General features: G+C 50.5%; 1 protein-coding gene across 7 annotated transcripts in view; it reads right to left on the bottom strand.

The window, feature by feature from the left end:
* Nucleotides 1-14,044, bottom strand: part of RGS12 (regulator of G protein signaling 12) — a 123,074-nt gene that overhangs the window by 71,269 nt on the left and 37,761 nt on the right. For 6 of the 7 annotated variants that reach the window (XR_009008340.1, XR_009008339.1, XM_057546601.1 and 3 more), the window contains one exon: nt 4,449-4,565. Coding sequence is in view for 3 of the 7 variants with exons in the window: in XM_057546601.1 (XP_057402584.1) it covers nt 4,449-4,565 (117 nt within the window). In the remaining 4 variants the exon portion in view is untranslated. Of the gene's footprint in view, nt 1-4,448; nt 4,566-14,044 lie in introns of those variants that run through there. The other variant, XM_057546605.1, reaches the window with a different exon arrangement.

A 14,044-nucleotide genomic window follows, 5' to 3' on the forward strand; every position in this document is an offset into this window, starting at 1 on the left:
TGCCTGAGTCTCTCCTTTCTAACTGGGATATTTGACCCCTTTACCATTGATGTAACTACCAGCACAGTTGGACTGAACCCCCTCACAGAGCCTGCCTACTCGTCCTTCCTGCTCTTCGCCCTTTGTCTCTCCTTTCCTCCTGTCTCACCTTCTTTCAAATTCAATATTTTTTATCATTCCATTTTTTTCCTTCTATTAATTTAAAATGTACTTATTATTTTATTGTCTTAGGCTACCCTGGAGATTACGACATGCATCCTTACCTTATAAAAATCAAATTTTAATCACACCTTTATCCTCTTCCTAGTGGAGATAAGTGCCCAGAAACACCTGACCTCCACTCCCCTCTGCCGGTGCTCATCCTGCTGGGCTGTAATTTCATTTCATGTACTTTCAAACCAAACCGAACACAATTCTTCTTGTTTTACACAGTCACCACTCATTTGGATTGACTGATACATTCACCATTTTATCGCCCCGTTCTGTGTGGTCCTTCCTGGGTCCTCCTCCTCGCCCAGCGTTTAGAGGGCCCTCCGTCTGAGTCTGCTCCAGGAGGCCCAACCTAAGACACGGTGTCCCAAGGGCCCAGGAAGTGGACTCAGAACTGGCCTCGTGCAGAGGAGCCGGGCTGGTGGCAGCCGCATGCAGAGGCCCCGGCAGGGACAATTAAAGGCAAGATGTGAAAGCTGGTGCCTCTGAGGAGGGGGCCAAACAAGGGTGTGAGGCCCAGGAACAGGGATGGCCCAGAGGCCGCCTAGCACACCTGCCGAAGAGTGTGGGACAGAGGGAAGAACAGACAGACAGGGCGTTCAACAGGCTTCCCAAAGGCGAGTGTTAAAGTTATTTGTGCTTCTACATTTTGAAATCTTCAGGCAAAAAGGTAGCAAAGATTGAATCCCATGTCTCTAACGTACTATTTTGACAAAAGAGGTTCACAGGTGATAGAAAGATCACATGCTCTGCAGTCCGTGGTCTAAATACTGTGCCTGCACGCGGCTTCTCATCTATGAAATGGGGACACTCAGAGGGAAAGGGCAGGGGAGGTCCGGCCTGCCCTCAATCAGCCACGCAGATAACAGCAGACCCCTGGTGTCTGTCGTGACGAGAAGTAAATGGTGACTGCAGGGCCTGGAGCGCTTGTCCGGAAGCAGACCTCGAGCCACCACCAAGCCACACGCGCTGGCTCCTGGCCCCCCGGGGCTCAGGCCCCTGCAGAGACCCTTCTCCCAGGGCAATGCAGAGACGACACCTGGCCAAACTCCCAAAGGGAGAATGCAGGCTTGGCGGGGACCCCCCTTCTCGGAACCCTGGAGCCCCGAGGCCCTGCGCAGGGGCCTGTTCCAGCCTCAGGGCCCCCCAGGGCTGCCCCACGGCCGCTCCCGCTCCCACCTCCCAGTACCATGTGCCCCGCTGCCCCAAAACCCACCCAGGACTCTCTGAAAACCCTCTGGAATCAGTTCCCCTTCTCATCTGGATAATGAGGTGATTTCGAGGCCCTTTCTAGCTCTAACAGCCAAAGATTCCAGCTTAGCGTCAGAACACAAATTAACTCACTGTTTTAAGCAAAAAAAAATCCCAAAGTCAATTTATTCCAGATAATTGTTATTGAGTTTGTAAGAAATTATGGTTAATTTTTAAAACATTACTGAACTCAAACAGATATTTGCATACTCGTACTCACAGCAGCATTAGCCACATTAGCCAAAAGGTGGGAGCTACCCAAGTGTCCATCGTCAGACAGATGGATAAACACAATGTGGTCCATCCATACAGTGGAATATTATTCAGCCTTAAAAAGGAAAAAAATTCTGACACCTGCTACAACATGGGTGAACCGCAAAGATACTCTACTAAGTGAAAAAAGCCAGACACAAAAGTCAAATTCCTGAAGGCAGAAAGTAGGACAGTGGGTGCCAGGGGCTGGGGGAGGGGAGGGGGAGTGAGTGAGTGAGTGACGGGCACCGAGTTTCAGCTGTAGGAGGTAGGAGCCTTCCGGAGTTGACGGGTGATGGTTGCAAAATGATGTGAATGTACTTATTGCCCCGAACTGGACACTTAAAAATGGTAAATTCTATGTTCTATTTTACTACAATTAAAATATGTATCTATTGACACCCTAGACAAAGGCAGAAAAAAGCCACAAAGAACATATTTTCGAAACCTTTATCTGACAAAGGATTTGTATCCGCAAAATGTAAAGAGCTACTACAAAATCTATTTTAAAAATAATAAAATAAAATAAAATAAATATTTTAAAACTACAAGAAGGACATGAATAGGCTACTAATTCAAAAAAGAGAAAACCTCAACAGCCAAACAGCCCGTGATGGAATGCTCAGCCTCACTCACAATCAGTGAAATGCAAATTAAAATGAGTTGGCATTTTATTGAAACAGGGAAAATTTCAGTTTGACAGTACCAAGTGTCGGTGAGCAGGGTAGCAAGGCCCCTGGTCCTGCTGGCGACCAGAGCCTGGGTGAGGCTCGGCCGAGACTGTCACAGCAACTGACTCCCCAGAACACGCTCTCACAGCCCTGGCTGTGTACATGGGCACCTGCATGACACTGTCCGCTGCAGCTCCGCTCAGGGAGGTCTGTTCCCAACCTTCTATCATGTGGCCGGCAATAGCAGAATGGATAAAAATTTGTGACATATTCATAATGGAATGCTACATAACAAGTAAAATAAACTAAAACTACAAGGTAAAGCTTGAAAGCATAATACAATGTTATAGAAGTGGCAGAATAAGACATGCAGTACGATTACATCTGTGTAAAATTTTAAAACACACAAAATGAACCAGTGAAAGGACCCCAGCTGCCAAGGTCCAGGGTGAGCAGGGAGGGATGACCAGGTGGGGCACCTAGGATTTTAGGGCAGTGAGACTGCTCTGTGTGACACTATGATGGTGGCTGCGTGACCTCAATCCATCTGTCCAAACCTTTAGAATGTACAGCACAAGGAGTGGCCTCCATGCACGCTATGCAACCTAAACTAATAATCATGTATCCAGCATAGCAACACATGGGAACTCTCTGTACTTCCTGCTTAACTTTTCTGTAAACCCCAAACTGCTCTGAGAGTAAAGTCTATTAATTTTTTAAGGATTACAGATCAAAGAAGAGAACCACACAAGAGGATACTCTCGATACATGTGGATCAATATCATACATTTAAAGGGGGTATGGGGCTTCCCTGGTGGCGCAGTGGTTAAGAATCCGCCTGCCAATGCAGGGGACACAGGTTTGAGCCCTGGTCTGGGAAGATCCCACATGCTATGGAGCAACTAAGCCCGTGTGCCACAACTACTGAACCTGCGCTCTAGAGCCCGTGGGCCACAACTACTGAAGATGGCGCGCCTAGAGCCCGTGCTCCGCAACGAGAAGCCACCGCTATGAGAAGCCCGTGCACCACAACAAAGAGTAGCCCCCGCTCACTGCAACTAAAGAAAGCCCACGTGCAGCAATGAAGACCTAATGCAGCCAAAAATAAATTAATTAATTAAAATTTTTTTAATAATAAAAAAAATAAAGTGGGTATGAAATGGAGCAGGACCCTGGGGGGCCTCCAGGGGACGCATCCCCCAGTGCCTCCCCCCACCTCTTGTTTGTAGAAAAGCTTTAGCCTCCTAGGCCCTCCCCAAATTCCAAACAGCAAATTTAACCAGAGAAGTGAGAAAATGCAGAATCAAAAGAAAACACTCAAGCAAGACAAAACCATAATAGTTCTGAACAGTGTCAAGGACCTCTAGTTCCTCCTCAAGGGCTCCAGATAACATCCTGAGCCGTGTCCTTAAGCTGTTTTGCAGATACTAAAACCCCTACCAGGTGGAAGAAGTTATGCAGGCTGCCCAACAGCACGTAGACCACCCAACCGGCTGGAAGGTTGATGGTTGAGATTCCTGAAACATCACCCAGTTACCTCACCACCAACCAATCAGAGAATTGTGCACAAGCTGATCACATACCCCATGACCCCCTACCTCACACTGTCTGTAAAGCCCTTCCCTGAAATCCATTGGGGAGTTTGGGTCTTTTGAGCATGAGCTACCCGTTCTCCTTGTCTGGTGCCTGTACTTTCCTTCCCCACAAGCCAGTGTCAACAGATTAGCTTTTCTATGCGTTGGGCAAACGGACCCAAGTTTGGTTTGGTAACAGGCAATGACAGGCGCCCAGAGGGTTCTCATGTCTATTATGGCATCTGGCACGTAAGAGAGGATGGGACACACCGTGATGCTTTGTAGACCAAGGAGCAGAAGAAGAGGGTCCGGACGGGGCAGGAGCAGGTGGGGCAGGGGAGGGGCCGGGTGTGCATAGAAGCCCCACTTGAAGATTGAGTTTACAGGAGAGGGAGAGGTGGTAGAAAATGGGTGGGATTCAAAGGAGATTCAGTTGTTATCATTTTTTAAAACCTGGAGAATGAAAGAAGAAACCCTGAAATGAAGTTACCTCAAGATCATCGAGGGAGCGGGTGAGGCTCAGCCTCCTGGACCTCCCGAAAGATCTCCGGGCGGAGGTGCGCTGAGCCGGTGGCAGGAGTCCAATGCCCCGCCCAAACTTTGAGCCCTAAAACGAGAAAAAGACGTCGTTACCTTCTTGGGAGGAGACACTAGTTCTGCCTGACACACCGCCTGGAGAGACCAGAGGAGAGGAGGCCTCAAGGTCGTCCAGGTCAACCTCACATTACGAATGAGTCACCACAACCAAAAACGCAAAGTTGAAAGAAAGAGTCATCCCAGGGCCCCCAAGCGTTTGCTGTGCCACTTCCAACTGTGTGTCCAGAGGACAATCCCAGCCTCAAACTCCTCATCCAAGGGCAACGGAAAAACATGTGCGCATGTATAGGAAAGCACAAGTGGGCGGAGGAAATCATTAGTAATATAAAGGCTGGTTTTCAGCAAGCTCGTGCTTTCACATAATTTTAGAAGCATTTTAGGAAATTAAAGAATCTCTAGACATTCAGCTGGTGTCTGAAGACCAAACCAACCCAAGTGCATGAAATAACCAGCCATTAAAACATCTTATTCTTTCTCTGGGAAATGACCAGAATTAATTCACTGTCATTATGCCAGACATCTCCCCAAATGTGGTTCCAGCAAATGCCATCACATTTTAAAAATAAAAAGCATCACAGCTGAAAATCTCTGACTTCCTGGGTACTCAAAATCCTAAGTGACCGGCTTCAGGCATAAAGGAAGCTACGGGTTTCTAAAGACTGCGAGGCCTCAGGCTCTCTCTGCTCCCCACCTGCGCAGGGACCCGGGCATCTTGCAGAAAGACAAAAGCTTGCAGCACTCCCTTATAAAGCTCTCTGGGCTAAGTTTCTGCACGGCCAACCTCGCAGACACCACCCCCCTCAGAGCAAGCTGGAGGGAGAGAAAGATCCAGAACGAACTAACAGGGAAAGAGAGGGAAGGAGGAAGACACAGAGAGCGGCGGAGACGGAGGGAGAAAGGAGCTGACTCAGGGAGAGAAGGCGCAGAGAAAAGCCAAGGCTCCATCTCAGATGCGCCGTCACCACCAGCAAAAGGCTCCCGGGGCGTGGTACCGCGTCACCACATGTGCTCATCAAACCCTAGCATCCCAGCAGGAGCCCAAGAGAGAAGCCGTGTGCACACTGTCCCAGCAAACGCATCCTCCGTCTCCACGTGTCCACACCAGGCGGTGCTGTGCCGCCAGCCTGCCCACCCGCAGTCCCCAGGCCGGTGGGGAAAAACAAGGGTGACACAGAGGGTGCTGGGAGCACAGAGGGCAACACAGACGCCCCACGGGGCTGCCGTGGAGCTGGGGCTAAGGGCAGGCGGGGGACACTGGAGGGAAGAGGGCAGTGAGGGTGCCCAGCCGCAGCCAGACCCTCACGGGCTCGAGAGCGTCACTCTGAAAGGGACAATGGCCACGGAGCCGTGCAGAGGTGAAGCTGCGTCCGGGCTGGGGCTCGGCCGGGATGCCCCTGAGAAATCAAGTTGCACAGAAGACCTGCCTGTCCGCAAATGGGCCCGGGGGGCCCGTCACGCTGCCTCTCGAAAGCTGAGGAAAGCCTGTTTCCAGCGCGAGTGTGGCTCGGAGCCTGGCCTCCGAGAGGCCCACCCCGGCCCCGAGCTGGGGGAGCCTGTGGCTCAAGCTGAGCTTCCGCTGCCGCGGACAGGCGCCCAGGCCCTGCCCCCCCGGCTGCTCTGTGACCGCCGATAAACCCGCTCAGGCCCTGCCAAGGCCCACACCCTCCCCCGCCTCTGTGTCCAAGTCCCTCCTTCTCCGCCCCCCACCCCACCCCCGGGAGCAGCACCCTCTGCTCACTGCGGGGCCTTGTCGGCAAGTTACTAAATTTGACATATTCTCGAGAAAGATTTGTCTAAGAAATGTCTTTTTCAAAAAATATGCCCAAAGCTGAGTCTATGTGTAAAATGTACCTGGAACCCAGCGATCTCTCTACAGACCCTCACCCCCGCCCCAGGCCCCCTCCTCGCCGCACGGTGCGCCCCTTCAAGAGCCCCCTTCAGCCCCTTGCTGGGGGGCGGGGGTCCCGAGGCTTCCACTCTCAGCAGGAACTGGAACCACAGGTCCCCAGCACCCCCCCACCCCCCGCTGCACCATCTCCCCAGCTGCCTGGAAGCCGCGGGAGCAGCAGGGGCCTCTGCTCTGTGTGTGCTCCCTCCTGGGACCACCTGCCTGGCCGGGTGGCATTTGCTCAGAGAACGCACAAGAGCAAAATTGCGTGGGGACCTGGGTGCCCAGTAACAGGGAGCCCGTCACTGGGGACAGGGGGGTCCACGCGGCCAGAAGGAAAGCAGCCGTCTGCACGTGGCCGTGCACGGGCGCGTTGCGGGACTGGAACCTCAGAGAAGGAATAACGCCTACAGAGGTGTGAATCGACCCCGTGGTGACACTTCACCAACAGGGAGAAGCTTCAGCTCTTACCCGGCTGCTCCTCAGCGAGAGTCCCTGCCCCCCACCCCGGTGTATGAAGACGGCTGTACATCAATAAACTGCTGGAAAATCCCTGCTGATCTGGCGCCCCCTGCTGGCACTACATCACTCACTCTCCCCAGACAGAGCTAAACAGTAGCAATTAGGCAAAAATGGCTACAAATCCGCTTTCTTCAAAGTCAACTCCACTTCTTAAATCGCAAACAACTCATCTCAACTGCTTGCGAAGGGGAGGGGCTGAGGGCTGCCCCAGCTCCACCTCTCTGCCCGCAAGCGCCCCGTACGAGGGCCAGCAGCCGGCATGGACCTCAGCGTGAGCCCTTCGCGCTCCTGAACCCTGCTCTGGACGGTCAACTCAGAACAGGAGGGCGGAGGGCCCCTGAGGGAAGCCTTTGAGAGGAGAAACAGCCAGCAGATGGAGTGCGGGCAGAACCGGGCCGCTGCCACCTGCCCGCCTGCCCACCGCCCAGGGAGAGGTCTCATTTTAGCGTAAGCAGTGACCTAGACCAGCCAGTCCAGCCTCCTCAAGCTACAGATGAGAACCCGGCAGCCAGTGAAGGGTCTGCTCGGGCCCACACGGCCAGCAGGGCCCAGACGCAGATCTCATTGCACCACAGTCAGAACCAGAAACTCCTAACTTAAGGGTGTATACACTAGACCAGAAGCCCCAGTGGGGCAAGGGCTGTGTCCCCCCTCAACAGTGCCTGGCACACAGCAGGTGCTCAGTAAGCACTTACCGAATAAATTAACCAAGGATGCCGTTTAGCTTAAAACAGAGACCAGGTCATCTGAAGATCTGCCCAAGAGAAGCCGAGTAGGATTTCCAGCTGACATACTTACTTCTCCCATCATATCAGTCAGAAAGCAAAACCATACCAACTGCTCAACAGAGAATTTCCCACAAAGAACTGCTAAGCAGGAATCAGAGAACTGAAAGGGCAGAAAGAGACTCCAAGATGCCAGGACGGGAAGCGGCTGCACCCCCAGGACTGGGACAGTATGGGAAGAGGAGGACTTATTTAAACTCTGCAGCCAGATGAGGGGCAGGTGGGACCCAGAACTCGGACCTCAAAAGGGGACACAGGCAACAGCTGGTGTCTGGGGGGTGACAAGGCCCCGGGGCAAGGCGGGGAAACCGCAAACGGGACTCAGCAGCAGCGGCAGGAGGAACTGCAGGACCCTCCTCCTCTCACCTGGCCCCTGGGAGCAGAGCCAGGTGGTGACCCAGCTGGCAAGGGGAAGAGGGCACAGACCCCTGTCCCAGAGCCCATCACAGAAGGCGGGCTTGGGGCTGAGGGACAACAGCTAAGTAACGAGCACAACTTGTGAGATCTGGTTCCTACAAAACTCTCCATATCAGGATGAATTCTAAGCCCAAAATCAAATCAATTTTAAAATCAACAAAATTCTATTTCCAACAAGACACTGGACAAACACAGAGTGGTGACTCTGGAATAACATGTGGGAGCTGAAGAAGGGCTCCTGGTCACAGTGAATCACCTTCTCGAGAAAGAAGCCAAGACTGGGTGTCCTGCTCAAGGAAGAAAAGGGTGACTATGTAGGAAAGGACATCCAACTCGAGACAGAAAATTAAGGAATATGTTTGTTTATTTAATAAATACCTAAGAGCCAGGCAGTCATCAAGAGTGAAAACCTTAAAAAGACAGAAACAAGGTGTGTGGCATAACTTCCAAGCCAATAAAGGAGGTGATGAAGAAAGCAAGAAAACCAACAACAGCCTTGAAAACAAAACACACAAACAAAGGCAGGAAAGGAGGAGAGAGCCTAGGGAAAAACAGACTTACAGAAAGTACACAGTAACATCATGGAACCAAAACTACAATACCAGTAATCCCAATAAATATAAATGGACTAAATTTGCCAATTTATTACGGTCTTACTCTTGAATCTCAGAATGTCAATACGGTCTTACTCTTGAATCTCAGAATGTCAAATTGGATCAGGAAAAACATCCAACTACCTGCCACTCATAGTAACAATCCTAGAACATGGAGAAATGGAAAAGTTTAAATAAAAGGACAGAAAATGTTGACTTGAAGAAAGCTTGTGTAGCTATGTTAATAACAGACAAAACAGATTTCAGGGACTTCGCTGGTGGCGCAGTGGTTAAGAATCCACCTGCCAGTGCAGGGGACATGGTTTCGAGCCCTGGTCCGGGAAGATCCCACATGCCGCGGAGCAACTAAGCCCGTGCGCCACAACTACTGAGCCTGTGCTCTAGAGCCCACGAGCCACAACTACTGAGCCTGAGTGCCACAACTACTGAAGCCCGCACGCCTAGAGCCCGTGCTCTGCAACAAGAGAAGCCACCACAATGAGAAGCCCGGGAACTGCAACGAAGGATAGCCCGCACGCAGCAACAAAGACCCAAGGCAGCCAAAAATTTTAAAAATAAATAAATAAATAAATCAAAATTAAAAAAAAAAAAAAAAGCAGATTTCATCTCTAATAGGGTTTTTAAATAAGAGATTCAATACACCAAAAAAGAAGAAAGGGAGGAAGAAGAGGAGGAAAAGGGGGAGAAAAATGCCACCATTGATTTTATAACTTTATGAGGTTAGAATAAACTTGATACCAAAACCAGACAAAAACAATGAGAGAAGGGAACACTATAAGACAGTCTTACTCATAAACACAGATTCAAAAATTCTACAAAAATACTAGCAAACCAAACCCATTAGCATATAAAAAGATAAGCACAAGTTAGGCTTATCTCAGGAATGCAAGCATGGTTCAATATTCAAAACTCTATCAGTGTAATATACCACATTAGCATTTTAAAGGAGGAAGCCCATTTGATTGTCTCAATGAACACAAAAAGAACCAAAAAAGAAAGGCTAAAATTCAACACCTATTCATGATGACAAGTATTAACGAATACAAACAGAAGTAATCCTGGCAAGGCAGCTGCACAAAGAAAGCAGTGAATCAATTGTACTTTTATGTATCACAAAAGTTAACATTTACAATTTTTAAGTAGGTACCCATTTACAATAGTAATAAAACGTATAAGGTACCTAGGTATAAATCTGGCCAAATAATCTAAGAAAAAATCTAATTAACAACATTTATGAAGGTAGCTATAAAATTTTACTGAAAGAAAATAAGGAAAACCTAAATAAATGAAGAGAGGTACCATTTTCATGGATAGGAAGACTCAATATCCTACATATGTCAGTTGTCCCAATAAAAAAGTCTATAGCATTTTTTTTTTTTTTGGAGAATTTATTAGCTGATTGTAAAATCTATATGAAAGAGCAAGCCTCAAAAAAGAGCAAGGCTCAAGCAAAGTCAAGATCAGATAAGGTGATTCAGCCTATCAGATACGAAGACTTTCTACAAAGGTACAATTTTGGAGGTAAAGTGCAGTTGGGGTATTGACAGTGGAGGACAGAGAACTGACACCCACATATGTGAACACACAGCACACAGCAGACGGCACCACTGGGCCTCGTGAGAGCCTGAATTTAGTGCTCCAACAACTGGTCGTCCACACAGAGGAAAAAATTAACTTGCCACCCACCTTATTCCATTCACAAAAATCAACTCCAAAAAATTTTAGGGGAAAAAAAGGAGAAAATCTTTCTGTCCTCAGGGTAGTAGTGAATGTGTTATGTCAAAAGTGCAAGATAAAGGCTGACAAGCTGGACGACATCAAAGTCAAGAACTTCTGTTCATCAAAATGCCACAGCACATGGAACATGGAGAGGGCATTCGTGGAACGCTTGTAATCAGCAAAGGTTAACAGCCAAAATCTGTAACTCCTACCAATTAGAGAGAAAGACAACCCAACAGAAAAATGGGCAAAGTTTTCAGTAGGTCCCTCAACAAAGAGGAAATCAAAACTTTGTGCTCGAGGGAATGCAAACTAAAGCCGCAACAAGATACCATTTTACAACTAATAGATTGGCAAAAACTGGAGGAGTCTGACGAAGGCAAGCTTCAGCAAGGATGTGGAGCGATCTGAGTTCTTACAGTAGCTGGTACGGGACTGCCAGGAAAACAGCATGTTTCTGCATGGTTACAGCATTCTGAGCAAATTTTACTGAGACTTGGGACCTGTACTAAAAGTTTCCATGTCCTGGGACTCAGCGGTTAAATTATGACCAAACAGATGGTGAAAACTCCAGGTGAGACTGACTTTTCAAAGGAATGAGGCCTGGAACACCTCCCAGAGAGGCTGATCTTATGTCCCTCCTGGAGACACCCACCTGCACTGCAAAGGGTGAGAGGAGAGACCCAGGATTTTTCCCCTGTCTAGAAAGAGGATCTGCTTAGAGTAACGGTTTCTCTCCCCCTTAAGGAGGGGAAGGGGGCAGCACGTGTATAATCTCCTGGATCCCTGTTTTGGGAGTTGAGGGGTGATACCCATTGCGGTTCTCACTGCTCCAGTCCAGGGCAAGGACTGGGCACGGGGGAACCACTGTCGTATTGTACATCAGTAATTAAAGCTGTGTCTGCTCCAGAGACCTGTCTACTGTCAATATGAACGGACACAGAGACCAAAAGCTTAACACCCGGCCCTGATACAAACCAGCCATTCCATTTTTTGGATAGACCCTGAGAAATGCCTTCATATACACGCCTGGAGACATGTGCGAGAATGTTCACCAAAGCATCATCAGTCATTTTGTTAATGGCTCTGTGTGTGTGTGTGTGCGTGCACACGCGTGTGTGTGTGGTGGTGGTACACACACACGATGGAATGTTACATAGTTAGAATGATGAACTGCAGCTGCAGATGGTATCATGGATAAATCTTGAAATGATATTCAGTGATTTCAAAACAGGTTGCAGAAGACTGTGTTATAAAACCATTTTTATAAAGCTGAAGAAACAGCAAAACTAATCAATAAGGGATTCAAGCACTTCATACACTTCTGATTCTGGCAGTGGCCACTTAACTCTGAATATTCTCACTTTTCCTGGCAACTATACAAAACCAAAGAACAGTAAGGGGTGGCATTGCTTTGTGTCTCTGCTCCTTTGCTCCCGTTTCCTTCACCTCAGTGTCCCCCACTCTCCGTCCTACAGACTGCGTCCAGCTCTGGGAAGCCCTGCCCTGCCTATTCCAGGAGCGCCCAAGCGCTTCTCCCCTGCTCCCCCTAGCACCTCCACCGGCATGGGTCTCCAGGTCCGCATGCAGCACGGAGCCCCCCAGAGAGCACTCAGTGCACGTGGTCAGAAGGAAGGCCTTGCGCAGAGCGAGCCCGTAGAGAGCTAAGGAGCCCAGTGCCCTTCCCAGCCCGCCCCCGGCCCCTCTGCCAGTGAGTGGTGTTATCTCCCCAGACCAGCTGACTCTCTCTCCATTGTTTGCTTCCTTTCCTCTTGCTTCGGCAGATAGAGATGCAATGTTGCCCAAGGGCATTGTTTACAAGGGATGAAGATCAAAGCTGCTGTTTTTAGAGGGAATTATATCATGGGGCCCTAACCTGGCCTTTTTAGTATTCTCCAGAATTTTTTAGAATCTATTTTAAAACTTCCTCTCATTGTACTAGAAAAACTGCACAAGATCTGTCTGTGGAATCCAATACTCTCCTGGCTGGATAGCTGATGAACTGTCATTAGCAATGCCACAGAAATACCACTACAGCTTCCAGTACCAATTCTCACTTTGTTCTCATTAAAAGAATTAAGAAAGTAATTTTCATTTTTTTCTCCAAAGGCATTATTTTAAATAAGTAAAATATGTTCAGATTCCCATAATAAAAAAATCAAAACACCACAAAATAAAATTATAGTGTCCTGGACCCTTCCCAGTTTTCACTTACTAACCTGAGGTAACTACTACTATCTGTTTGGAGTGTTTCCTTTTAATTTTTTCTATATACTTACATATAAACATATGTATGCTTTAAAATGTCATAGGTTTATTTGGGGGGGTATTGAAATACCTTACACAAAAGCGGGATCATATTAAATACGCACATGTGACCTGCTTTTTCGCTTCGTGAGACTTGGGGGGCTTTCCACGTGGGTAACACCCTGCCCCATCCCCCATGGCAGAGCCCAGAGCCACAGTCCCCTCTGACCAGCGATGGACATCTGGGCTGCACACCTGCCTGTGCAGCCGCACTTCCCAGCCCCGCCTGCAGCAGCGTGCAGTCACGTGACGAGGCCTGTACACTGAAGAGCAGCAAAAGAGCTCCTGCAGCTTCTGCGGGGACTGCGCCACTCCCTCTCCCCTCCTCCTGCAAGCTCCCCCGTCCTCCTCCTGCAGGCTCCCCACCTCCTCCTCCTGCAGGCTCCCCCCTCCTCCTCCTGCAGGCTCCCCCCTCCTCCTCCTGCAGGCTCCCCACCTCCTCCTCCTGCAGGCTCCCCACCTCCTCCTCCTGCAGGCTCCCCCCTCCTCCTCCTGCAGGCTCCCCCCTCCTCCTCCTGCAGGCTCCCCCCTCCTCCTCCTGCAGGCTCCCCACCTCCTCCTCCTGCAGGCTCCCCACCTCCTCCTCCTGCAGGCTCCCCCCTCCTCCTCCTGCAGGCTCCCCACCTCCTCCTCCTGCAGGCTCCCCACCTCCTCCTCCTGCAGGCTCCCCCCTCCTCCTCCTGCAGGCTCCCCCCTCCTCCTCCTGCAGGCTCCCCCCTCCTCCTCCTGCAGGCTCCCCACCTCCTCCTCCTGCAGGCTCCCCACCTCCTCCTCCTGCAGGCTCCCCCCTCCTCCTCCTGCAGGCTCCCCCCTCCTCCTCCTGCAGGCTCCCCACCTCCTCCTCCTGCAGGCTCCCCCCTCCTCCTCCTGCAGGCTCCCCCCTCCTCCTCCTGCAGGCTCCCCACCTCCTCCTCCTGCAGGCTCCCCACCTCCTCCTCCTGCAGGCTCCCCCCTCCTCCTCCTGCAGGCTCCCCCCTCCTCCTCCTGCAGGCTCCCCCCTCCTCCTCCTGCAGGCTCCCCCTCCTCCTCCTGCAGGCTCCCCACCTCCTCCTCCTGCAGGCTCCCCACCTCCTCCTCCTGCAGGCTCCCCACCTCCTCCTCCTGCAGGCTCCCCCCTCCTCCTCCTGCAGGCTCCCCCCTCCTCCTCCTGCAGGCTCCCCCCTCCTCCTCCTGCAGGCTCCCCACCTCCTCCTGCAGGCTCCCCACCTCCTCCTGCAGGCTCCCCACCTCATCCTCC

This window comes from Balaenoptera acutorostrata, chromosome 5 (genome assembly GCF_949987535.1).
Source record: "Balaenoptera acutorostrata chromosome 5, mBalAcu1.1, whole genome shotgun sequence".
Classification (NCBI taxonomy): domain Eukaryota; kingdom Metazoa; phylum Chordata; class Mammalia; order Artiodactyla; family Balaenopteridae; genus Balaenoptera; species Balaenoptera acutorostrata.